This window comes from Buteo buteo, chromosome 2, assembly GCF_964188355.1.
Source record: "Buteo buteo chromosome 2, bButBut1.hap1.1, whole genome shotgun sequence".
In the NCBI taxonomy this organism is placed as follows: Eukaryota; Metazoa; Chordata; class Aves; order Accipitriformes; family Accipitridae; genus Buteo; species Buteo buteo.
The window spans coordinates 46,542,828-46,570,732 of record NC_134172.1 but is presented as its reverse complement, the minus strand read 5'-3'; the positions used below and the strand labels follow the sequence as shown (position 1 = coordinate 46,570,732).

General features: G+C 39.1%; 1 protein-coding gene across 2 annotated transcripts; it reads right to left on the bottom strand.

The window, feature by feature from the left end:
* On the bottom strand, positions 1-27,341 carry GPD1L (glycerol-3-phosphate dehydrogenase 1 like). Of its 2 annotated transcripts, none has more exons than XM_075053127.1 (8): positions 27,241-27,341; positions 21,470-21,647; positions 19,952-20,092; positions 15,937-16,075; positions 14,672-14,784; positions 6,772-7,005; positions 6,247-6,353; positions 1-2,974 (listed from the first exon to the last, which is right to left on the bottom strand). In XM_075053127.1, the coding sequence occupies exons 2-8, from the start codon at positions 21,575-21,577 to the stop codon at positions 2,878-2,880; spliced, it is 939 nt and encodes a 312-aa protein (XP_074909228.1). In that variant the 5' UTR covers positions 21,578-21,647; positions 27,241-27,341; the 3' UTR covers positions 1-2,877. The 2 variants fall into 2 exon arrangements, with proteins under 2 accessions (XP_074909228.1, XP_074909219.1); XM_075053118.1 differs by lacking the exon at positions 27,241-27,341 and adding an exon at positions 27,101-27,238.
* Positions 27,342-27,905: the final 564 nt, after the last annotated feature.

The following is a 27,905-nucleotide window of genomic DNA, read 5'->3' as shown; positions in this document are numbered from 1 at the left end:
TGATTCCAAAGACAAAAATGTTTATTTGTACTAACTCTTCAAATGGGTATACATTCACAATCTTTAAAGAAAATCAGTACACATCTAGGGCAAGTTGAGTATGTATCATTAGAAGATAATGCCTTCCTTAGTAATTAATGTTCATAAATCAAGAACTAGTTACACATTTATGACCCCTTTACACAGGGGATAATGTTTTCAGTAAGACTATCCCAGTACTAGGCAAAACAGAGTGTTTGTAGAACAGAATTCTAATCATTCAGTTCCAGTATCATATCACAGTCTTTTAACGAGCAGCAAATATTAGTGGGGGAAAAATATCTAGTGCCAAGCTGAATGTTCTCAAGCGCTGAAAAGCAAATACAAATGGTGAAGTATCTATAGAAATTTAAATAATTTATTTTAGTTACTGAAACTTCACTTTTTGTCTGAAAAGAACAAGAATATCATTACAGAGTGGAGGAAAGAATTCCATAAAAACCTTTTTTCTAGATTTGCCTTAGAATAGGCTTCCGTACAAAACAAGAACAATTAAGATTTTGGGGTTTCAGTGGTAGAAGTAGTATTGGAATAATAATCATCTTAAAATATATATTAATTTACCACATTTAGCTCATATAGCCCTTTATGTATCTTACAAAATGCTACTGTTCTACATACTGCATGTAAAAAAAAGTTTATTTTTATATATATATGTATATATACACATATAAAGGCAAAGCCAGTCAGCTTGGTATTAAAAAAAACAACACAAAGCATAAGCAGACACACTGAAAGTTATGCAGTAATGAGGAGTGTATGCTCCACGTGTGCGTTAGTGTAACAGTGCTTCCAATCTTAACACATCCTTTTGTCTAAGCAGAGTGCTTGCTCCAAGTCAGCTCTACCAGTGATTTCCTCAATTGACACAAACACCTGATGCTACTTAACTTCTAGCCATCTGTTATATTTAGCACTAAATCAGAAATAAGGCAAAATAACTTTTCTCATTGATGAATGTCTCGCGACATTCACAAGATCTTCCAAAAATTAATACAAAGCATTATAGGAGCACAAGAAATGGTACCTCTGAACTGAAGTGTCTTCCTGTCTATACAAAGCTGGCCCAATGCTCGCCTATTTCAGAGTAATCCAGGCTACTTAACTAAATACGACAATTATTCCCATGCATACCCTTTGTTTTAGTAAGTTTTGAATGACAACTTAAATCTTCAGGATGGGTTTGTGCTCATGATTTCTGGTCTAAAAACATCACTGAGAACAGTGAACAACAGTTCTGATACTGCTCGGAGGTTTGGAGTGGATATTCAGAGCGGATGGCCATTCTTGTTGAGCTCTGTAAATCTCAGTGCTAACCCTTGTCTCCAGCTGCAAGAATGAGTCCACTCTTTATGTACCCAGCATATATTTTACCAAAAAAATTACAGTTTAGTATACAAGAAAAGCAAGACAGATTTATCTATCTTCTCTTGCATCAACCTTCTTAAAAGAAGTCCCAAAGAACCCAACCAAGCCAACCCCACCCCCAAACTCCATAAAATCACAAATTTTCCAATAATAAATAAAATTAACCTCCTTGATAAAGGAAAGGTGCCTGAAAAAAAACAAGTTCAGATACCTGGGGAACAGAAGAGACAGATGCCTTTGAGAAGCTTTCTGGGAGCTTGGTCATAAAGGACTTGCTCCAGCACCCATTAAAGTTTTGTCCAGTGAAAAGAATAACTTCAGAATTCATCATTTCTCTGGAGAGGCTGGTTCAGGACTACAGTCCAGTTGACATGTCAGTCACTGGCAGGCACTGAAATGAATATGGTCAGTGTACTGGCACATAACACTTTTGACAACACAAGCATGATCTACCAGGGAATTCCCCAAACATTCCTTGAAGTCTTGCGTGGAGTGCAACACTTTGTAGCTGATGGTTAAGCTAGAAACACAGCATGACAATTTTGAGCAGTGGATACCCAAGAATATCCTTCCCCACCCACCAAACAATACCAGTGAAGAATGACCACAGGTACAACACTAAAATGAACCCTAGGCTCCAGGGTTCAGAATCCCCAGGTCAACATCTCCCACTTGTTTTGGGGAATGGGATTTTAGAAGAGCCTAGCACCTGGGAACAGCAAGAGAGAAACAGAGAAATACAAAAATGCAAGGATTAAAAAACAGAAGGGGAGGTAATGATCCTCCTCTAGCATATTCCCTTTAAAACAGTGTAATTAAAAACTTTAAATTCACTTAGAAATTGGTTTCAAAATAGTCTGACAGTTTTAAAGACTTTCAAAAATCAAAATATTTTTCACCAGAGTTCATTAAAATATCCCTGTAGCCCCCTGAATAACTGCTACCACTCATTTTGCATTAATATTGCTTAAATTAATATAATGTTAAGCATGCAAAATGTTAAAATATCATTGTGTATACGGAATAAAACCAAGTTCTAATAGAAAGACTCCTAATATTTCAAGGTTACAGGCTTGATTCAGTCTCCATCAAAACCAGTGGGATTCTTCCCACAGTGTCTGGTGGATTTTGGACTAGGCCTTAATAAGAGACAACCACACATTGTGTTTAATGGTGTAGGAACACACACAAAGTACACTTGTGTATATACACTAGGTATGTAGGACAACTTTTGCATTGCGTGTCTTAAACCAGCTATATTTTAGCCAGTAAAACAACAATCACCAAACCAACACTACATGCTATGTCAAACTAGGCTGTATAACAAAAAACAATACCCATTCAGAGACATTCATCTTGTTACTGTTGCCTAGTGAGCAGCTTTGAATGAAGCTTAATGATACATCCACTTGAACTCAGATATAAATTTGAAAGCCAGAAAGCTGCATTAGTAAGATGGCCTGATTGATTTTATATGTGCTCTGGATGACTTTGAAGGCAGGATATCATCTCTCTGACAGGCTTCCCTTCATAGCAGATTTGATACACAGCAGTGAATAGTGGAAACCTGAGGAAACAAGGTGGGGAAAGCAAACGCAGCATAAGTTTATTCTGTAACATTTTCTTAAATGAAAGAAATAAAGTGGGGTGAGGAGAGGGAGGGAAAAGAGAGAGACTGAAAAATCAATTTCTTTTAGTATTTGTCAAGTGCAAAAGCTGGGTTGAAAAGCACTGGATAAATACAGAACCTACACACATCTCTAAAATGAGTCACTCTCAGAAGCCTAGCTAGCTATAATGGAGCCTGCAACATTCATTATGTATGGCACAACCATTAAGTTATCTAAAATATTAAAAAATTAAAAATACTTGCATCTTTCCTTGACATTCTTATAGCAGTACTCATCTATGATTAAAAGGGATGACTGGCACATCTGTTATACATTATCTCTGAGCAATAATTTGATAATACAATTGCAGAACATGACACAAAGAGACTCAAGAAAAAACTGAAGGTCAAGTTTTTAATAAGAGACCAAAATCAAATGTGGATTTTGAAACACTAAATTCTATCTCTTCTTTTTTTCTTTTTTAAATTGGTCATGTTTCCAACAACCCCTAAATTATTCAGGCTTCTCTGATAATCTGCAGGCTTGTTACAGCCAAGACACTTTACGCAAATTCATATTTGCCTTCTGTCCATCCTGGACAGCAACAGCCAGACAAGTCCCATTTTCATACAGAGCCTAGTGAATTTTAGGGATTAATTGTCTGTTCACTAAAATAAATATTCCATTTCAGTGTGGCCTTTTATATTGATAAAATTTGACCAAACACACTACGTTATTTTGACTGAAATAAAAAATAAGGAGCATTGGAGATGTTGAAATAGTTAATTTCTGAGTGATTCAGAATACATCTGGACTAGGACTTTCTGCTCAGGAAAGTGGTCCCATCAGTCACTCTAAAGCTGTATCTGTAATGCACAAATGCAGCATTGAGCAGAACCCCCAACCAGTACTGAGCACCGTATGTGCTTGCCCATACACTCTGCTATAATGCGTTATACTGAAGTTATTCTGGTGTCGCCATGTAGCTCTGAACTAGACTCCTCAAAGTGAACCAGAGGTCACAAGAGAAGCCATGAGCCATTCAGGAGTACCATTACAGCATGGTGACTACTGCATTCTCAGGGGCAGATACAGGATTCGTACCTGGCTGAATGGAATACTTTGTGTTACTGGGGAAAAAAAGTGGGGGAACGGACATGCTTGTGAATTCACACCATTGTTTCTATGGCTTTTATTAGAAGTGCTTAATTCAAAATGTAGAATTTCATTTTTATCATCCGAAGCATTTTAATGTCTTGCTATGTAACGCATGTCCATTTCTTTTGATTTATTTCTGTGGACAACAAGAAAAAAATAGCAGCAATAACAAAATAGCTGCTCTTTTAAATCCAGTGCTACACTGTTTACGTTGCAAAATTCCTTACCAGGAAATATGCAGGAAAAAAAATTACACAAAGACTTTTGCATCTATTAACAAGCCTCAATTATCACTCACTTTGTAGAATATATTGGGCTGGGTGGGCTGAATTTGCTTTTACCATAAAAATTTAAACGTACGCACTAAAATAAAAACTGTAATGCCTATGTGAGATTTTATCAGAGGCAGCCACAAAACGTGAACCTTCTGAAGCAAAAGCAAGTTTCACACAGCTTTAGATACAGTACTGGCAGTTACTTCTCAGTGAAGAGTACCACGACTACAAACCACATCTTGATACATAAGTCTTGCTGTTTATCACAGAGAACATTACTCTGCTGTGCACAGGTCTGCTACGCTTCACATGGGGAAAGCAGAATCAAGGCTAACTGCAGGCTCAGGGCCAGCAAACTCCAAATGCATCTTATGTCTGAGCACATTAATAGGGGTAGTTCTACAACTGTTGAAATGAAAAAACGAATTGCACTGTAAATATCAATAGGCATCAACCCTGCCACCAAGGCTTTTCTACTGAACTTTGACTTTTGCATCTTTCTGTGTAGCCTTGGGACTCTTTTTGTAGGATAAGAGTATGAAATTTTACTCTTACTAGAGTCTTACCTCTTCACTTTGAAACCATGGCTGTTTTACTGTGTTTTGTGTTTTAAAGCAGTAGCAGGAGAGTTTTTGAAAAACACTTTGAAAGTTGCTTTCAAAAGTCTTGTTGAATGAGACCTTTTACGAAGAACTGACACATGTATGTTGGTATACCAAACAAATTAGCAACTCTCTGTTTTCACATTTTTCATTAAAAACACAACCAAAAGTCTTCTATAACATGCTCTATTTGTTGTAACATAGAACAGGGAAAAAAGCAGCCAACCAACCAACCAACAAAAAACCCCAAACACAGCATCCTGTCTCATTTAAGGAATCATAAACAGCAAAGACTGAAGCCAACATTTTAATTAATTTTTTTTCTGCAGTTAGCTGAATTACTGCACGCTGCAGAGATAGACTTAGGTGCCTTACATCCGAAGATAATGTTAAAAAATAAGTAATTTAATGCAGCTGATCCATTAAAACTAGACTTTTAAAACTGCTTTGGAAAAAAAGTAACAATGCTTGGTCTTCTGACTGGCAGTCATTTATTTCTGATTTTGCCCCCTCTACAAACAGGAACAGATAAATGCAATATCCTTAATCTCATAAGGAGACAATTGTGTGTGTGGCTTTAGGAATCATACATGTTCTGACTTGAATACAAATGAACAAGCCAGGACAACCTGCTTAATTTCATACCACAAAAAAACCCTGACCTACACAAACAAATGGCAGGTTTTATCCTCGACCAAACTGGAATTCACATTAGGAAACAGAGCTGCGGTATCTAAGCTAGAATCCATGTGGATAGAAGCAGCGACTCTATTCAGATGATCACCTATACAGATCCTTAATAACAAAGCTCCTCTCCTTGAAGATAAGTAATGAAGTTACTACCATGAAATGAGCTGTAGAACCTCTTCACAAGTCTCTATAGGAAGCTCAGCTTCTATTTTCACATATTTTATTCTTTTCACATGCTTTTCTGTGATAGCAGAAGGCAATAATATATTCTGCAAACAGAAGCGCATTCACAAATTTAACGTCACACTATTAGCTCTGTCTACAGCAGTAGCATTTTGAGGTTCTATTCACTTCTCTCTGTGATTTTAACTGGGGATTAAGCTACTCTCATTACAGTGATTTTCTTTTTGTCCATTACCTTCATGAAGATATCAAGACCAAATATGCAGAAAGAATTATGGAGATAAAAAAGGGGTATGCGGAACATGCTTCATCTGTTCTTACTTTTCCAGCATTCCTTTCTGCTTGAGGATGCGATACACTTCTGCAGAAGTCTGTGGCCCTTGCAGTTTCTGGCCATTCAACATCTCTTGCTCCAATTCTTCAATAGACTAAACAACAGAGGGGAAAAAAAATAAAGGAAGAAAAGCAGAGCTATGATAAAGTTTTCATAAGCCTGACAACACCATCTGGATGGAAAAAAAAAAGATGTTACCGAGGGTTTTTCCTTTCTCAAAAGCAACCTTGAGTGAGCATATATAATATTTTCCTATATTCTTGTTTGTAAATATTCTCCTTCTTAAATCTGCATCTCCCAACACCTTATCTCTCCAGTTTGTTTTTTTTAATCAGCCTTCCTTCTTAACACCTTTACACTCATTGTAGCCTTGCAACACTCTCAAAAATGAGAGGAAAGAGAAGGGTACTCACTCAGTACAGCTAGCATGTCTCAGATAACTGTACTATTACTCCAACCAACCAGGAGTGCTAGTACTTACAACAATGGATTTCACCCAGGGAATAAGGTACCTTTCCAGTTTTAACGAACGCTTCTGCTACACGTCGATTCCGGCCACCGTAACATGTTGTGATGAGATCAGCAACTCCACAGCTCTCCAGGAAAGTGGCAGTAGACACCTGTCCTTTGCAAAAAATTCTGGCAAATGCAATCATCTCCATTAGGCCAAGGCGAATAACAGCAGCTTTGGTATTGTCACCGCAGCAAAGGCCATCACAGAACCCAGCTCCTACTGCTACTATATTCTAATGAGAAGAGAAAAAACAAATGGGAAATGAGTCAATTATTGCTTACAGAATCCTAGGAGACACCAAAAGACAGAGTGTAGATGCCCTTAAGAACTGCAAACACTTTACTAGTGTAAGACTAGGTTGTTTTTTTGGGTTTTTTGGGTTTTTTTGGTTTTGGGATTTTGAGGTCTATGGGATAACCTTTAAAAAAGAAAAAAAAAAAAGATGACAGGCCTTACGTTACTAAGTATTTCCAATGACAAAAACATAGTTAAAACTCTGGAACAAGTTGCCCCAGAGGCTGTGAGGCTATTATTATTGACTATCTTTAAGAACAAATGGGTTACACTACACCCAAACAAGGTTTTATCTAGATTGAGCTGTTCCTGCCCTGAGGTAGGGGTAAAGTTAGACTGACATCCCACAGCCCCTTTATCCATTTATTTTCTTTATGATTAAATACTGAATGTAAGAAACATTTATTGACTTCAATGCTGATATGCTAAGGGACCAAATTCAGCCAAGCTAGTAGTATTCAGCCCTTTCAAGTATGCAGAGTTCCTATAACAGTAATAGTTAATCAAGGATTCCCAGAAGGTTCATTACACTGAAAGACCTTTCCTAAGCAAAAAATGTTGCGTTTTTTTTTTTTTCCTTAGACCTGGTGAGAGCCTTCTACAAAGAGTGTGCTGTTTCTTCACGAACAATCAGCCATACAGTCCCTTCTTTGGTTTACAAACATAGAGATTAGTTGAGAGACGACTGAGTGATGTGAGTATAAAAGCTATTTTCTGGCCTGGGACTCAGCGACTAGCCATGGTTAGTTTGCCCCTACCAAAAAAAACCCAATCCCTACCAAAACCCAAAACACTCCAAAAAAGTTAGCATTCTGATGTACTGATAAAGCAAACAAGGAAGCAATAGATGTAGTAATACTTTTCTGCATGCAACAATAGCAGCAGTGACCGCAACAGAAACCACAGGAGAACCAACATTATGGCACCTAATGTAGCACCCAATGCAGGGGAAAAAACCAAACAACCAAACCAACTTTAACTGTTGGTTAAGAAACAGCAACAGTCAGAAGCTGCTAGTTAAAGCAAGCTGATTAACTGCCAGTTTTGTTTTGCTTTTTGGACTGTAAGAACCAAAAACTGCAGGCAGCTCCAGTGCTATGTGGCCAGTCATGGCTACATGACTCTGAATCAAATGAGGTCAAAGGATGACTCATTGCTTTTTGAGCAGCTAGCTGAGGTCTAAAGGTGACCTTAAAAATTGCAGACAGATATCTCAACATCAGACCTGAAGCAGCAAAAGATGATCAGACTTTTAAAGCTGGTACTTTAGAGCACTTTGGCTTAAATCTTGGCTGTGGTGATTCAGTCAAGGTATGTTTTTATCAGATGCCTCTCCCAGAGCAACCTCCAATATTTATTCATTTGGTGGCAAAACAAGAGGAAGTCAAATAGGTGTTTAAGAAGTTTTCAGATGGGATAATCCATTTAAATGGAATTTACACATACATGAAGTCTGCAAGTGTTTAGTGCTCAGCTGAAAACTAAAACGTTTTTGAACAACCTCCGGGCTTTTTCCATATACTTCTTGAACACTCCAATACTAAAGCTTCCCCTTCCCTCCAACTTTGCCTGCTTTGACTTCCCACTTTGAAGCAGCTTACCTGATCATAATTTACAGTACAATTTGGCCTATGGTATTCTGTTGTCTACTGCTACCTTTTGCAATGTTTCTCTTCGGAGCAACAGAAATAATGTTTTAAGCAAGTCATACCAAGACTAGTTACTTCTGAGGAAATGTGGTAGGGAAGAAGGGAAGTTGTGAGTCTAACTCTGAAAGAGTAAGCTCCTCGTTTGTACAATGTCCCCATTGTATGTTCCTACACATAGTTTGCAAATAATGAGGAAACAAGACAACTGATTATGCTCTAGAACACACAGCCACGCCTAGGAGACTGTTATATCCTGGTCTGCATAACCCTCAGGCCACAACTATGAATTTACAAGGTCTACCATCTGGTTTCATTTAAGTCCGTGAAGAATCTATGACAACTTTCTCATCTCTAATACACTGCAGAGAACTGAATTATACCACACTGAAAGTTACACCTTACTGAAAGACGAGCCACTCCTTTTTAAAACAAAATAACAAAAAAATCTCACAAAACTTGAGACTGAGTCATCTTTCAGTCCAAAACAAGACCAAAACAGGCAGCTTTGTACTTGAAATCTCTGGGTGCAGGCACTAACTGAGCTGAGTTTGTTTCAGGAAGATGCATAAGCAAAACACGAATTAGCACACAAGAGCCTAACAGCACTAGCAGTATAGCAATCCTCTGAGAAGCAGACTGGGGGGTGAGAATCATGTATCTATCTGGCAAAAACATCTTTCTGTATCTGATATGGTTGATCCTGAACACTGCCACTGCCAAAGCCTACACCTGAAGTTACATGAGTTCCTGCAAATGCAATGGGCATACATTTGTGCAACAGGAGAGAGCCCATGTTTCCATGAGCTCAAAGACTGACTGTACTTGCATACACAACATGGGGGTCTGAGAGCCCAATAAGCAAGGACAACTTTAGCCTACAGACAAACCTGTTGTTCCAAATGTTCAAAAATACTGTCACAACAACCCCAAAATGACTGCAACACAATGGTCCTCTTGGCCTGAGGGATTCAGAGCTCTCAAAACCACTTCACACTTGAGCAAACACATTTCCCCCATCTTGGCATTAACAACTTTTTACATTAAAGCACGCATCCTGTAAGCAAGATGCACAGGGCGTTTTTATATTGCATACAGTTTTAAGCTACTAAAATACTTTGCACTAACAGGTGAATCTTTAGCTGGTCTGGTATCCAGAAGCTGGCGTTACTCCTAGTCCTAGTTATTCTAGAACATGAAGAAGGACTGGATTCAGTTATTTTATCACTGGGATAGTGAAGCTATGCTCCAGAAAAGAAATGTTGATGCCAGGCAGTGCTTACAGTATGTGTCAGAACAAATGAGAAAAAGTGTCTTTTACTTGCACATGACCTGCTGCAAACATTCCAGAGGTCACAAATGCAAGGTCAATAGATGACCAAGAAACCAAGGCTAACAAGTCTGCAGACTTTGCTGACAGATTGTTTTCTTACACAGTCAGTGCTCAGAAATATCCAATTTACAGTCCTACTCTGTTTACAGTAAGTTTGTGGAATGCTCATGAAGACAGCTTCAGAGGTCATTTCTGAGGCAACCATTACCTCTCCATAATTAAATGGATCATTAGAGAACTAAGCAGAAATGTTAATTTACCTGGGATGTCCAGACTTCCTTGAGGTACTGTCACAGCTCAGCACAGCCTGCTTTCCCTCCTGCTTACACATGAACTTGGAGAAGCTCCTTGCTTCACATCATGGCTGAGAGAGGTCAAATGAAGACTCAACAAATCAAAGACAGTATCAGCAGGACTGTCAGAGAGGTTAAGCATAAACTGCTTGCTTGCTTCTGGCAAACTTGAATGTAAATAATGGATTTCATTTCCACTTAATCTCAGGAAAGAGTAATTACCACAATCAACTTCTACAATACCTAGACTGACTATCCAACAGTGACTGCCATAAACACACTTTGCAAGACCACCTTTGTAAGTAATAATGCTGGGTTACATAACCTGGTAAACAATAAATCATCATTATACTTCTTACTTCTTTGCTTAAGGCTAAGCTGGAGCCATAAGATTTAGAGATGGGCCTGAAGCAACCTGAAAGGCAACCACAGCTGCTGCTCCTTCTCCTTCCTACAGTAACTGTCACATCTGTCTTGATCCTTGGCTGCTGCCACTTGAAGGTTTTTAACTCTCCAGATCCCTGAACATATACATCAGACAGCTGGAGCATGGCCATTTTGCCATATCCAGAGATTAGATTCTCACTTCCCCCGCCCGCCCCGCCCCTGCACTGGGTAAGTCATTCCAGTACAGTTTACATGCCAGAATGCAGCTACCAATGTCTATCTATATTGCCTCTCAAGTATGCTGCTAGGTTCATACACCAGCTCAACCCTGCCTCACATCTGTGCTGCTTGATTGTAAGACCACACACTGGCACAGGCACTAAGGTCTCTAAGGACACCTCAGAGGTGATAACCTTGGGTCTGTGCTACTCTGCAGTATCACATCCATCAGCAACTAGGAGCACATCCATATGTATGCATCGCTGCACGTACTACTCTGACCGTGGTGTCATAACCTTTAAGTGCTTCCTAGGAAGGCCCCTTCATCATCTGGCAAATGGCAGCTGGAACTTGTAGGTGGCCTTGGGTCAGGCTGCCTGTAAAGCCAACTGGACACCTTGAAACTGAACTATCTAAATTTGAAGTTTGTTTATTTCTGACCTCTAGCCTTAGAAAAGGTCAACAAATAAATGTGAAATGTGCTTCAGTCCTCAAAAGAAAAAAATCCTGATTGAGAAGAACAAGCCAAGCACTTTTTGTTCCTACAGCCAACAAGTTACTGTAGACAGCTGTTCTTCCTCAGTATCATCAGATTTTGTAAACTGACTGCCATTGCCTATTCAGCCAGTCTTCAAGCTGACACAAGACTGCAGTTTCACTGTGCTGATTTCTATACTTCAGTACATCTCCATCAGCCCATTGTCACAAAAAATAAATAGAGTAAATGAAGTGGATATTCAATATATATGCATATATATATGTATATGTACATAAATAGCAATCAAGCACATGTTCTTTCATGATCACCCAGCTGCAATACCTATTATTACAGTCTGAATGCAAATATGTATCAAAAAACAGATTTCAAACCTAAAATTATCATTATTGTAAGTGAAAGCTGTGCTCAGAGCACTCTCTGTTACCCTTCTGTGTTTTTTCCCAACCTTTAGGCAAGCATCCACATTGAAAATCCTCCCTCCTTACAAAGGCTTGCAGAAATAAAGTGCAAGGTTAAGTATAGACTTTTAACAAGATCTAGTCTGTTATGCCAGAAATACCAGAAAAGTCTCCTTTTCCCAAGCTGGTATTTATAGAAAAATGCAGAAACTGGGAGAATATACTACTTCTCATAGTGTACTATTTCTCATCCTTTAAATGCCAATACAGGAGTTGCTTTTACTATTTCCACATCCAAAAAGATAGTCTGGACTAGCATGTGTGCCTGCTTACTTCTGTCCTCTAAGCCATACTTCGCAGCGACGCTGCTGACATTTTGAATTGGCACTGCTATAGAAAGACAGTAGAACCTCTCTTTTTATACCTGTCTCTCCACACAACACGACACTGTCATCTTCTGAAATAGGAATTTCCTCCTTCCAGAAGGTTAAATAATGCTAATTTTTACTATTTTTTCATGAAGTAACTTTCCAAGTTTAATAAAGTAACTGTCAGCTGACAGAAGCTACACTTTAGGTCTTTCCCTAAAAACAATCACATGAAAAGATGCTTATTTTTCATACTTTTATTACAAAGATTATCAGATTAATCATAAAAAAGGAAAGTGCTTGTTGTTACCCTCAGCAAACAATTCTCCTAATAATAAGAATGTACAACTTCTAAGAAAAAAAGCTCAGGTTTACATTTCACTATTCACATCTGAACTTTGCATTTTGCTTTGCACAGGCAATAAAAACATACCCATCTGTTTAATTTTAGCTTCTTCATTTTCTTTCAGAGGCATACATGTTCCCAATGCATTAATAAAATTTTGCAATGTTTGAGTTAAAAACAGCTCAGGAAATTATTTACATGCTGTCAGTACAAATTTAGGATTAAACTAGAAAGGGTTTTATATCAAAAATTACTTCTAAAAATATTATTTTAATTAAATTTTCATTGAGATTAAGGAAGAGTTATATGTTTAAAAACCATCATCTGTATTAGTATGACTGATCTATGCCACTTTATACCAGTTCATGCCTTTTAATCAGGCAAGAAATCCATAGTAATTTTAAACAAGTTAATCTATCCTTAATTTGCTTTTTGTTTAGAGCTCATACCATGCATTTCTTTGGAAGTCTCAACTCAGTTAACAAATTATACTGCAATCAAAACCAAATGACCAGAGCACACAGAATATATATAGCTTTTTAGAAATGCAACTATAGAGTTCAGTCTGCAGGATATATGATGAATAATGAAGCAGGAGGGAAGAACAAAACAGAACTACAAAGAAAATAAGGAAGTTTCACGTCAGCATCTTTCCAGGTCAAGAACAACAATTTATTTAAATTCTTCTGCATTTCCAAAGAGATACTGGTATCTTGCCTGACGTGGACCTTTACAGTGGAGTTTGAGTGTCTGCTGACTAGCTGCTCAGTTTAATGGGTACACTCATCTCTAGTGCCCTTTCATGAGATTTATCTGGAATAAAAATTACCTGGGACAGAACTCGTCTATCAAGCAAGAATTTAAGCTAGCTAGAAAACTTCAGGCTGAGCAGAGTTCAAAGACAAAATAAATCTGTAAAACTTTTTGACTAATTTCATGGGTCTATACACAGGGATTTTTCTCCTGCTAACCTCCCACATCACCACAGCATTTTAAAGCAATGGTTGTGGAGCAAAATTATGAGCTCCACAATCTTGAGAAACTGCTATAAATACAGTAACTCCAAAGCATGTTACACCAAAGCGTGTCCCATTAGCCCAATGCACAGAACATGGCCTCCACCTTCTCAGGACTTCCAGTATGACAGCTCAAGACAAAATTATCAAGAAAACCAGTGTGCCAAAAATTATGTTATTATAGCTATCAATCTACTTCCCGCTGAGCAGGAATCAGAACTCCTTAGCTTAAAGGCATCATTCATTAGCATGGTAGCTTTGCAAGTGAATGGTGTAGTTTACAAATAATTTCAACAGAAAAAACAAAGCAATACAAAATAATTATCCAAAACATAAAAAATAAAAAAGCAAGCCAAATTACCTACTAAACCACTACACCCATCAGATCACCTATCTTCCATGACAGACATCAGATAACTAAAGTACTATTGGCCAAGGTGCCAAGCGACTAATGCCTTCCTTTCACAAATGGCCTGTAAATTAACCTGAAAAAAACAGCATTAAGAGTATGTTTAAGCTAGCCTTTGCTTCCTGTCAACATCAATTTTGTTACCAAAAAAAATTCCAGATGAGTAACTGTCCAAAATAACTTTTTTCTTATTCAGGTCATTTCTGTATGTGGTTATCCACATGAATCTTATGCAGCATATGTCCACAAAATACAAAACATAAGAATGCTCACATTGTGTAAGTCAATGAAGAAGGGAATAGTTTTGCCAACAGACACAAAGGATTAATGCCAACTTCTTTCTCCCTTTCTTTTTGTGAACACACTGTTGCAAAAAGAAAAAGGGATCTAAGATGGATTTAGAAATATGCTGACCAGTTAGATGAAATCAACACTTGTTTCATGACTGTGTGTAAGCTACATGAAAGGTGTAGAAAGAGAACTTGGGAGATGGTGAGACAAGAGTCTAAAAGCCAACTCTCAGAACATGCTGCTCCCTAAGTTCCCATCTGGTTCTTCCAGAAATGTTATGTAGCAGTTTTATATACTACATAAAGCACAGTAAACTTAATTCTTTAAACGAAAATACCCTCTTTCTTCTACAAGGATCACTGTTCCATCTGTGTACCAACTGCAGCCTGTTAATTTTACCTTCAGAGCACCACAAAGCTCAACCGTATCTGCATCATCTACTACAGTTATTCGGAAGTTTGGAGTCTGCAGGAGTTCTTTGAAAAGAAGGCCATTTTCCAAGATTTTGCTGCCTGTTGAGAGACAGAAAGGAAGGCTAAAAAATTAATAAATTATTTGGGTGTTATTTAGCCTTTTCTGTGCAAGCCAAAATACGTAAAAGCAGAGATACGGTTGTTCTATATTCATCCTAAACAGAGTCCTGTTTTAAGCGACTATGGACATGTCTTCATTGCACTTAAAAAGCTCTGCACTGAGTTACTCTAGACTTCTTCATAATTCATTGTCTGCTCAGCAACAGATTCTAAATAACGATTCCATTAATTCTCCACATTCTTTTTTTGATTATTCTCTTTAAAAAGAACAGTTTATAATAAAACAAAGGTGAATTAAAAATACAGCAGGTGCAATTCTACCAATTATTTTAAGGCCTGCGTTCCAGAAGAATACCCACTGATAAATGCATGTCAAGGAAGTTTTATTAATTGAGCATGCTGCCACTGACAGATGTTTCTAAGCACTAAGAGGCAATTCAGCCATTCAAAAATAAGTTCAATGCAAAAGCTGTTAATGAGAGTTTACAAAGCTAAAAATGCACAAAACTGTAAAAATTAACACTGAAAAAATAACATGAACTCTGTGCTATTACGTGTGCTATACACACACACGCCTATCTAGACACTGAAATCCAAGACTAGGCACATTTTTGTGCTGCAAAGGTATGCAGAGATCAACACAGAACTATGGCCATGTCTGGCTTTTGGGGGAACTAATTATTTTGAGAAATTAAAATAGGATATTGATACCTTAAAAAAACCCACAACCCAAACATGCATAAAGGTACTGTCTGTGACCATAACACCTGAGCTGGAGTACAGAATATATAATCATTTATCCATATAAAATCATGCAGACCCAAGAAAAATCTTAAGCACAGTAATAAAATAAAGCAGTTTGTCATGTGGAGGGTGACAGAAAGCATCCTTAGTATTTCACCTGCTAAGGTCACAACCCTAGTGAGACTAGGTAAAATCGCACTCCTCCCTCTCCCCCTATTCCTGGTATTGTCCTAGTACTTTTGGAAGTATAAACATTCTAGGAAATTGAACATTAGAATAAATAGAACCCAACAGTTTCTGATAAAAAATGATAAAATTTGAGCTATTTGGGATGCAACTGTGAGGACAGGAGCATGTTTTAAACATTATTATTACTTGGAACAGTACCTATTGTGGTTTCACAGAATTTCTCTGCTGCCACCTCATTGGCAATGTTAGCTCCCATCAGCACACTGATGTCTATTCCCATCTTCTCTCGAATAATGTCAGAGATCAGTTTGAGTCCCTCCGGGCCTTCATCTATTCCCTGCAGCCAACATTAAACAGAATTACTAAAAAGTCATTCATTAGATACAGTAGAGAAGCACATCACAATTAGTCTTGTTCACGGGTGAGAAGTGCAAGAAGGCCTATTCAGATAGAGACTAGAGATGACAGACTTGCTACTGGTGAAACTTCTGCTGTTGCTGTGACCTCTCCAAGCACTCGTCTTTTCATAGAAGGTAGCACCTAAAGAATTAGGACTAAACTCTAGGTGATGGTAACAGTTTTCATTCCATGCTCAAAGACCTGATTCTAAGAAGTGCTGAATATTCAGCTTTGTTAGTTCAGAATCTCAGCTGCTTATTATCAGTGTATCCTTGCTAAAACCAGTGAAGCATCACCAATCCATCAGTTGTGAATCAGGCCTGCACTTGGATTTGAAATTGCACCAAAACTCACAAAATGGCATCCCAATAACTTGTTTTGTGAAGAGGTATCTGAACTGAAATACCAGAGACAGATCCCCTTGTGTATAATACCAACAACAGTTTACTAGTAGAAACCCAGTTTAATCATTTTGAATACTGCTACAAATGGAACAGCTGTTCACAGATATGTAGAAAGCTGAACAACTGAGAATAATTTAACTTCTAAGGATATTTTTAATCTGTATTTATAACGCTCTCTTTACAAAGCGTGAAAGTAGGGGCAGAAATAGGACTTTAGAAAAGATCACCCCAGAGATTAATGCTGCAATGGAGAAGAGAGTCTGGTACCTGGAATTGCCTGAACCAAGAACTCCAAATGAAAGCACTTTCTTCTCACAAAACCCTTTTCTTCTCGCCTGCTAAATGCAGACTCCCTTTGAGTTTTTAGAACAGGGACATGGCAGACAAGCTACCGAAATGGTCTTTCTTTCCCACAGTATACCACCTTTTATACAGTACTACTTTTTAATGTTGGGGATTTGGTACTTTTGGGGATTGGTAATTTTGAATTATGACTTAAAGGCAAAAGGGCAGTGTGATCCTCTACTACTTCCAGATACACATACACACACACACACACACACACTTGTACGTTGCCAGTAGTGACATTTCAGGCAGGCAGTAATTTGCATTTCCACACATCAGAGGTGCTATTCCTTAAATAACATGGTGCAATCAAGAGACATGCAGAAATGCCTGTATAAAACCAGCCAATTAAACTAGTGCTTGTATTTCTGCATTATTTTTTCAATCTGTATCACTTAATGCACAGCTCTGCTTTCTCATCTTTAATGAGCCATACAGAAAGAATCTGAAAGCAAGCACACATGTACATGTTGTATTTTTCCCTCACAGTGTTAATAATGTCCCCACAAAATGACTGTAAGGCCCCTCCTCCTAAGTAAGCAATTAATAAACAGAAAAGCATGCACAGATTGCGAACAACTCCAAAAATGTGAACACAACAATTATTCATCCCAGTGAAAGGCGATCAGAGAGGTGTAGGTGCCGAATTCAGCTCCGCTATGAAACAGATGCAACTTCTGACAAAGTCAAGGAGAACTGCACCTGTTTCTTGTAGAGTTAAATCCGATACTGAATGATAGATGACAGGAGAAAAAACAAACACATCTCCCTCCCTCCAAAACCAAGGCTCCAACATATGGGAATTTCCACTGGGTAGCAATGATCCCCAGGCAATGCAAGTCCAATTTGGTGGTCTTACTGCTTACATCCTAACATGCCTGCCAGAGCAGTCCCTGGGGCCCATATATAGGTAGATGAAAATGAGATTGATGTTGAGGCTGCCTGAAGACTATTTTGAATGACCTCCACCTACTCTGCTTCCTGTGCTTGCTGCTGTACTACATCGTAAGTTGTATACAGTTCCTCCCCCACATCTACACAATGATTTGTTAGGTTTTCATAGACACCAGTGATCAGAACTTAGGTAAAGCAACACAGCGGCAAATGTTTCAATGGGAATGCAGATTTATCAGCAGAAAAATGTCTTCATTTCCCAAAGACTCAGTTTTATTATCAGACATAGGCTCTGCTTGAAGATTAGACTGGCAAAAAAAAAAAGAAAAAAAAAGACTAAAAGATAACAGAAACAAGACGTCCCACTAATGATATTTTGCAGAGCAGAACTGCACTTTTAACTGCCAAAGTTAACACAAGCCACTTTAATAGCATTAGTGTTGAGCATAATGAGACCACTAAAGATATGACTTTGATGAAAACAGCATGCATAAAGAAGCTGCAGAAGTAAAGAATGCATTCCTGCCTCTAGTACTTAGTTTCATTGTGGTGTTAAATCTCTGCCCTTTCTTCTTAAATGATAATTTTAATGATGCACAGTTACACTTTTTCATAAAAGCTAACATACACTTTGCATTCTGCTGCAAAAAAATTAAGAGGCCTCACACTATTTCTTTTGAAAGACTGCTTACTGAAGCAGTGTCACAATGTGACAGTGGGAAGCTGCCTAGTAATCAACACTGCTTTGCATGGCAAGTGTCACTATTTTACTTACACTACACTAAGGATGGGCTTTTTGCTTTCTTGGGGGTTTTTTTTGTTTATTCAGGGTTTGGATTTTTTTTTTTTTAAAGCTAAGTGTCAGTGTCCCCCCCCCCCTTTTTTTTTTAAACATATCCATTAATCAACACTCCATTAAAGCACTGGTAATCAATACCCAGAGCAGTAATCCCACAGCAATGTAGGCCCAGATTCTGACTTCAGATATGCTGACATAAATCTTCATTTACTGCACCGATTTCATTGGAGTTATTCCTATCACTAAGGACATAAAACACATTTAGCAAATTAAATGAGAATAAAGTTTATCTTGAGCTTACAGAAGAAAGAAGCATAAATGGACAACTTCAAAGCAATAAACTTACCGGCATCTAGGACAGTTGTGTGGTTTTGATGCTATGCATTCAGCTCTTTTAACACTGCCTTATTTTATCCTTCTACAATATGAAAAGTTTTTCTACAAAATGCAGCAAGTACACTTGCAAGCATTACTTTTTCATACATCTCAGCAATACATCAGGTCAGCACTGACAAAACAATACAGATTTGATGGGCTTAGTTAGCCAAACTAAAGAGACAAGCTCGCAGTAAGTAGTGATGGGGGGGGGTTTGTTCTTTTTGAGCACAGATCCATAAATGTATCATTTTCTAGAAATGACAGTGAACAAGGGAATGTGTGCTGAGAAAATGGCCTGCTTTCAACTAAGTACAAAGCAACGACAAACCAGAATCTTCCAAACCTTGTGGCAATAGCTTATTCTTGCAGCTAAACACACGGGGCAGGGGGCGGCAGGAAGAAGCTCATTCACATTTAAAAATTCTCCTGCCACCAAAACTACAAACACACCATGAAAACACTTCCTGCACCTCTGGCCTCTCCTATTTCCTATGCTCAAACTGTCCTTTTGGACCATGCTGAACAGACTCTCTTCTTGCAATGTAATACTTGACATGAACAAGAGCACTATCCTCTCAGTCACATGAAATTCTCTCAGCAGTTCTTAAAATGATCAACTCGGCGTGTGGGATGTGCGTTAACAATCAAAGCATTATGCTTGTGCTCTGTTCTTCATCTAATGATGCGTTTGGAAACAACAAATAAAAGATTGGAAAGCTCGGTGGTGCAAAACATATTCACTCCCTCTTTCTTTTTAAAAGTCTTATGAAAAGCCTCATTTTGCTCTTCCTGCAAGCGCTAGCCTAAAATAAAACACTTCATAACAATCCACTAATGACCAAGACAAATTCCAGTCTTACATCTAGAAAGGTTTAATGGAACAATCAAGTGAATAATGCAAAGAGACCTTTCATATCAAAATATCAAGCCATCTTGTTTTAGAAGATTCCATGACACATTCCTGGTTATTATTAATGCATAGTATTTATTATACCTTTATGAGAGTTATACCAAGCGCTTTCTTGGGTACTCGTCCTGTGATTTCATCGCAGACTTTATGAATGAACTGATGAGGAATGACAAAAACCAGCAAGTCTGCATCCTGTACAGCTTCATTAAGGTTTGGGACAGCAACCTGTGTAGTTACGGGAGAGAAAAGCCACATAACTTCTTAAAATTAACACTACACACAAGTGTTATCTGATAAGTAAAAGCACATTTTGGTCTTATACTGAATGCTACAGACTACTGTGCTTCATCATGGAAAATAAGCAGTAACAAACTTCCCAGAAAAGCAGAAGAATTTAAGCTTTCAAACAAGTTGGTTTATGTCTTGAAAGGGACATCTTCACAGCCACCAGCATGGTTAGTGCCACAAAAATTCAAAATGTTCCATAACATTCAAACAAGTACTTCGAGTAAGAAAACATAAAATAAGAAGCTGCCTTCTCTTTGACAAAATAATATCATTTTTATAAATTATTATAATTTAATAATATTATTTTATATAATATGTAATATGATAATAATATTATCATATTATTATCAAGGAGAGGATCCTCCTGGAGACTGCAAAGGCACATGGAAAATAACAAGGTGACTGGTGACAGCCAACATGGCTTCCCTAATGACAAATCGTGCCTGACAAATATGGTGGCCTACAATAGGGTTACAGCATTAGTGGATAAAGGAAGAGCAACAGACGCCATCTACCTGGACTTGTACAAAGCATTTGACTTGAATGAGCAGGTAGTGGACAGCAGAAATGCCACACTTGCTGAAGGCTAGGGAAATGGGATTTCAGTGTCATTGTTAAAGAGAAAACTGCAATGCATGGCGATTCATGTTTTTCCTAGACAAAAACTCGACTGAACTGTCAGCTTCTGCAGCCTCTTCCTATAATGTTTTTGGGGCCAGAGTCACAACCTGCGCACCCACCATCATGTTACTCTAACACAGAATAGATGTGGAGTCCCACTGTTTTGCCCTGGCAATGCCACATCTAATATGCTGATCTGACTGCACATAGTTGAAACACAACTGAGAACCAGATAAACTGCCAACGGCTTGCAGTTTGCTTGAGAAATACTCTAGTTCTCATCCTGTAATACTTTCTAAGAGTTTCAGAGTACTTAAAATCCCTTCAATTCTCACTGACCAGGCAGCTCCCTTCCAAAGTTGAGGCCAAATTCTTTTTTTAATGGGTATGGTCAGAGCTGTTAATCTAGCCCTCACTTTCACATTTGCTTCCTTATACAGAAGCTGAAGTAACATACGGACAATAATGAGACTGGGAAAAAAAAAAAAAAAGGGTACAGTGCGTTGGATTTACCTACCTGCATAACTGCATAATTTTACTTGTTCAAATCTCTGATCTCTCATCAGTAAAATAGCATGCAGTCTGAAATATTATAAACCCTAAAGGTGTTAACAAAACAAATTTCTACCTCCATTCACAGCATGAGCAATATTCCCTCTGCTCCATAACTAGAATTTAGCTTCTGAGCCTTACCACATTATCTGGCAGCTTGTATCCGGGGAGATATTTTACATTTTCATGTTCATTATTTATTATATCTGTCAGTTTTCTTCCATTAATATTCTCCTCGAAGACCCACATCTTCACTGTGGAAGCAAACTTCTGCAATTTTTTTACATTATTGCCTATTATTTTGGCAACCGCAGAACCCCTGCAGGAAAGAAAACAAATATTCTAAAAAAACGATGATTTTGCTCTAAAAGAAAGAGATTGTCTTTAAAATAAACAGTAATTCACAGGTTATTGGACCAGTTACTACGTAGCATTTTTGATCTACTAAAACAAGTGGAAAAATACACCAGTTATTCACACCTGCTGTTTTCTCTCAAATACATCTAGAGTAGGTTGGACTGAAGCATTTACTGAAAACATGACTGCTTATTGCCTATCCAGTGAGAGTTTAGGTTACCGTGTTTCCACAAATCAAATAGATTATATCTTCAAAGCAGTGGTAAAAGTGACATACTCAATTTTAAAAAATGGATCATTTTCACCTTTAAGAAACAGGAAGCTTTCTTTGCTAAGATGACTGACCCATCAACTACTGTACAATACGGATATGCATTTAAAGCCAAGAAGCATTTATATCTTGCTTAAGTTATAAGCTTTATGGTTATGCTGCCAACCTCACAGAATTTAACTGTTTCAACAGCATCCTCTGAATTTGCAGGCAGACAATTCCATTAGTTAGCCTCATTTTCTCCCCAGGAACAGCACACAGTGAAACCTGTAGGATGGTGATGAATTTTACTACTCAAATCTCTAAGCAACAATGAAATTAATCAGAATTACTGAAGCTACATACAAGAAGAGGAACAAATGTAACTTTCCCTTCCATTCCTAGCCTGAATGCTATATGGAAGAAAAAGATGCAATTTTATAAAAGCTGTTAACCTAACTTCCTTTCCTGGGACAAGAAGGCAGCTTCATAATTACTGATAACTTAGAAAACAGACAAAAAAGAAATTTAGAAAGATGTGATAAAAATATACAGAGTCACCGCTCTGAGGCTTACATGTGTGCGTGTGTGGAAACTGCACACTTTATTAGCAGGTAAGAACACTTGAACTTTTCAAATCTAGTTATACTCACATACTCCCCTAAATTTATTATGGACATTGCTTGTAATAAACTCACAGCTGGCAACTAAATCAGGTAGATTCGTTCTGCTTCAAGAGCTTTTAATATGGCACAACTCATTGTGCTATATTAAAGATGTGTGCTATCACAAGGCTAAAGTCACTTTCTACATAGTAGCAGAAAAAAATATAGTATCCTAAGTAAACCTTCTTCAGTTAAACCATTAAACTGTATATCTTAAAAGACTGGAATTTGTTTCTCTAACAGCACTTCACACACTACAAATTCCCCTGGGTTCAGGAGGTGATACAGAAGCCACAGTTGTCAGGCATCTCTTATAAAGTTCATATTCTAGATCTGCATGCACACAGAGTGTTTTCCGCTGCAATGGTAGACAATTCACCAGCTCAACCCCCAAATTTCAGATCCACAGAAACAGTATGAATCACATTCAACACAACACAGGTATGTGTTCCTCAGAAAGTGCTTTGAGTTCCTTGAACAAAAGCACATTTACTACTGCGGATTTACATACAAAGTCTGGATCCTGGCAAATCACTGTCTTCAGTTTTGAACTTCACTACACATTCTGTGTGCTTAGGGTTGATAGAGAAAGACAGAAATAACTGATTCAGCAACTGACCGACTGGGATTTTCAAACAGTTTGCCAGCATAAAGTTTGGCAGCATGTACTACTTGAGTGAGACATTAATTCCATTACTATTTAACACTTAAATGCTTTAGCTGTCTTTTTCTCAGCCTTTGAATGTTGTATGAAAAAAGTGAAGATTTGCTTAGTCTTAGTTCCTGAATTTAGGAAGATTCTCCTGACTGGCTTCTCTGGTTCCTCATTTCTGGTCATGTCGCAACAACTGTTGCAGGACTGAATTAAGCAAGGTCAAACAACCGACACTGAGTCTAGGACTGCTCTATGCAAGGTGAAATATCAGCTCCCCACACCTGTTAATCCAACAAGTAAGCTTATATTCTCTTCCGTGCCCTAATACTCCTCAGTGTGTACTCTGAAATAATTTACTGGAATGTCTGGCTTGTCTTGTATGCTCCTGACACATCACAACGCAAAGGAATGGGAATTCTTTCCAATTTATTCCTAGCCATAACAGTTCTGGTGCGAGGAAGGTTGCAAGACTTGGTGCCTGCAGCAGCTCAGTTACACAAGAAAAAACATAGTGAAAGATCCCCTCATAAACCTTAACCCTGACATGCGCCGAGGGATGGTTAATGCTATTCAAGTAATACAAGGTAGTTGCACGCTAAACAGCAGTTCTCTTCCTTGCAACGAATATCAAAGGTACACCCAAGTACAATCACATACACTTATTTAACACCTCTGAAAAACTGTATCTGATGGTCACTGAGCAAGACCACCCACTTTGTCTCCTGCCCTTTACTGTTACAGTATATCACAGTTGGTCTGCTTTCCCCTCATCACTTTAAAAGTAAAGCACAAAACCCAGAAACTGCTAAACTTGCCCTGATACCAGCATCAGTGGAGGTCACAACATGCAAGTGCAAACAATATCATTAACTCTAGCTCTACCACCTGTCCCTATAAAATCACCTCAGTTAAGCCACAAGTTTTACCTCCTATTTTTCTACAGCAAGTTCACAGCCATATAAACCCCTCTGTTCTGGTAACTTCCCATCTCTTACTGAACTCTACAGTTTCTGTTCAAGTTGGGCAATCAGATTAATTAACAACTGGTTCTAGCAAAACAGACAGGGATAAATTCCAGCCATGCACACCTTGTTCACCTGCCCTGCAAGTGTTATCAGAAGACCAGGCTATAGTACATGTCCAAGACAGCATTTGCAGTGCTTTCACTGAATCTGGGCACTGTCTTTGAATCCTGAGGCTCCAAAGCATATTCCCAAGGTATACGCTCTTCACATTCAAGAAAGCTTATTTTATCCCCTATCTTAAAGATCCTAATACAATCACTTATCCAGCAGCTGAGCAACCCTAAATGGGCAAGGCCAGCAAAAAGCACAGCTCCTGCTCTTCAGTGCCTTGCTAGCCATCTGTCCTGTCCCATGATCTTCCATCAGGTGTTGAGTGACCACTGCCAAGTCAACTTCATTGTTAGGGTGACCTTCCCCCTAGCAAACCGACCAAACAAGTCTGACTGGAAGTAGTTTATCATCCAAGGTGATTGGCTCAACCCTTCTAAACAGTCACTGTTGTGCCAAGCTCCTTTAGTGTTTTTTTTTACCCCAGATATAGGTGAAAGGGCTGTGAGAAGGCAAAGATGTCCATACAGTTACTGGGCACTTGTGGGACAGAATCATCTCGCACAGAACCCCAAAACCCCACAGTCTCCAAACTGCTAAAGATGTTAAACCCCACTCAGTTCAACTACTCACATGCTTACAATTCAGGCAACACCAGTCACACACTCCAGTAATCCAGGCTTCAAAAATATATAACCCCAAAATATCAATGACAAGATGTATATAAATGCTTCAATTTCTTTCTATTTACCTGCTTTTGAGCATTAAATGCTTCCATTTTAGGACCACAGGCCCCAGTTCAAAAAGGCACTTAAATGCACATAGGTACACAATTCAAATTAAGTCCTATTTAGTTCAGTGGTTGCATGTATTAGAACCACAGTGCTCTTTGTGGTCAGGATTTGGTGTTTGTCATCCCTTGGACTCTGAGGAAGAAATCATCTACCTCTCTAAGAATTATTGTTTTCAGAAACACTCAGGGTGGTGGGGGAGAGAGGGTTGGGGATGGGAGAACTGTTGCACATCAAATAATTTGCAATTTAATATTTTTTATTGCTTTGGTTTCTGCTTTCCTGCTACAAAAAAAATTGCCACACTGCTACTAAATATGAAATAAGCTACCAGTTATTTGAATACATTTATCCCCAAAAGAAAGAAAAAAAGCTGATGTCCGATAATAGCATTATCTGTTTCTCTCAGCATCACAGATATGGGCATTTTGCCACCCAAATATCCACCCTGTTAGGCAGGAGCTTTTCTTATTATTAAACTGATCCAATGAGGTGAAAACAAAATATATATGCATGTGGTTATTGCTAGTAGGTAATATCTACGTATCTTTTTGCTTCTGCAAGTGTGTTTCACAGTGAATCAAGTATAAATGCAGTCAAACTTCCTGCAAAACTTTTTGCTAGATTTCAAGCATGGAAGAATGGCAACAATACTCCTAAAAGATTGATATGTCTAACTACATCATTTCCGACATATTGCAAGGCACAGAATCTCCCGGTTCGTCTTACAAGCTAGTGCAAGGAAAGCAAGAGATGCTGCACTGAAATGTCAGCCATTCCCTGAACAAGCCATCACAAAGAAAAACACAACTTAGCAGCTGCTGATATTTTTAACTATGCAAAACAGCACCAAAAGCTAATTGCACAGAGGGGGCAGGGCGTGAGCAACAAGTATAAGATCACCTTGACAAAAGCCTGTTAAGTTTTGTTTAATAAACTGCGGTACCTTGCTCTACACCAAAGTCCTCTGAATTTAGATTTAGTCTTAAAAAACAAATAATCTATGCTTAGCATTAGTAATTAAAGTGACAAACTGTGAAGATACATTTATATAACACATTGTACTTAGCTTATTCATGGCAAATAGGGATCCAGGGTAAAAACAGTGATCAGGAATGGCAGAGAAATTGAACAAGCAAGCCAAAGGATTATTAACATGATGCTCCTCTTAGAGAAATTTTTAGTAAATCTATTGCTTTCAGTGGACACAACAGTAAGTTTATTATTTAAGTCTAATTATAAGTTAGTGATAGATGCAGCAATAAAACCTTGTCTCAAGCCTTCAGTATGCCTCAGCAGAATCAATTTGAAAAAGAGAAGGTATTTCAAATAACCTAGCGTCTTGCAACTCTTCTTTGAACTACCTTGGAAAACAGCTAACACGAACAACACTTTTGGAGAGAAGTGGACTTGTTACAGAAGCCCTACAGGCAGCGCTTAATTAGCAATGACCTCCTGAAAAAAAAGATAAAATGTTCAGTATCTTTAACGTCTATGCCACCTGACATCGGACACACCACACAACAAATACCAGGTTAAAAATAATCCCAAAATAACTTCTTCACAGAACAGACGGGTGCCTACAAGCACGCCAAAACGGGGTGCTCGACTCTGCCGCTTCCCCTCCGTTTACTTCAGGGCAGTACCTCTGCCTCCGAGGGAGACCGAGGGCTAGAGAAGCCCACCCGTACGGCACAAGCGCGCCCACAAGTCCCCCCCAGACCGAGCCCTGCTAGCAGCTGCCGGCGACACCGTGGTTCACCACCGGCACCGGGGCCGTCGCCTCCGGGGCACGGCTGCCCTCACCGCCGCCACCCCGAGGGGAGCGCGGCCACGGCGCGAAACCCTCCGGCTGCGGGCCGGGGGAAGGACAGCGCTGCGCGGGAAGCGACAGCAAGGCCCGGGCAGGAACAGCCTCAGGGAAGGTCAGGCCGCGGCCGCACTAGATGTCAGCCCTCTCAGGGGCTGCCGCCCCACTCACCAGTTCCCCGAGCCCACGATGCAGACCCTGAGGGGCGCCGCGGAGAGCGCCATGGCAGCGCCACCCGCGCCCTGCCAATGGCCGCGGCGAGGAGACCGCCTCACGCTCCCCCGCCTCCGCCGTCAGGGGATCGCTCTCACCTCCCTCCGCCCCTGCGGCTTGCCGGGAAGTGTAGTTCTGCACGGCGTCGCTCGTTCCCTCACCCTTGCCGGCTCTGTGGGGGGGTCGAGGGCTCCCGCCATGGAGGGCGAGGCTAACTGCAACGGCGCGTTGCCGTTAGCCTCGCCCTCCATGGCGGGAGCCCTCGACCAAAAGTGGCAGTGCTGCTGGCACTGTGCCATATCCTTACTGTCACTGTTTTCTACTCGACTAATACCACACATTTCAGTCATATATGTCACAACAAAACTCTTTTGCTCTCTTCTAGCGCCGGAGCAGCGCTGAATAGCTTTGGAGTAAGTCTGTGAAGCGCCCAGATGTGGAGGAACCGACGTATCAAGTAGTAAAGCAGGCCAGGCCTGGGGGGATCTTAACGAGAGAAATATGAGTGTTTTCAGATACTCCTTTCACCTCAGCCTTTAGCCAATATTATGTTGTTCTCCTTCCCCCATGCTTCTCCAGGGGAAAAAAAATGCAGATGAGCTGTTGGTTTGGTAAGATGGTTTTAAGTCATCTGTAATAAACTTTTTCATCAATGGTGTATTTCTACTGACACCTTTAGCTGTATTTAATAATAACCTGGAAGCACTCAAATACAATGCTCTTGTCTCTGCACAAAGATGGTGCTCCCCTTTCTTTATTATAA

Bases quoted from the DNA above. Each gene is read 5' to 3' on its own strand.
- GPD1L (XM_075053118.1), bottom strand. From the start codon at position 27,153: ATGGCGCTCTCCGCGGCGCCCCTCAGGGTCTGCATCGTGGGCTCGGGG. The intron at 20,093-21,469 runs GTAAGGCTCAGA...GTAACTACACAG, and splicing joins ACAAGCTGCCAGATAATGTG to GTTGCTGTCCCAAACCTTAA. The intron at 7,006-14,671 runs GTAAAATTAACA...TCTTCTCATTAG, and splicing joins AGCTTTGTGGTGCTCTGAAG to AATATAGTAGCAGTAGGAGC.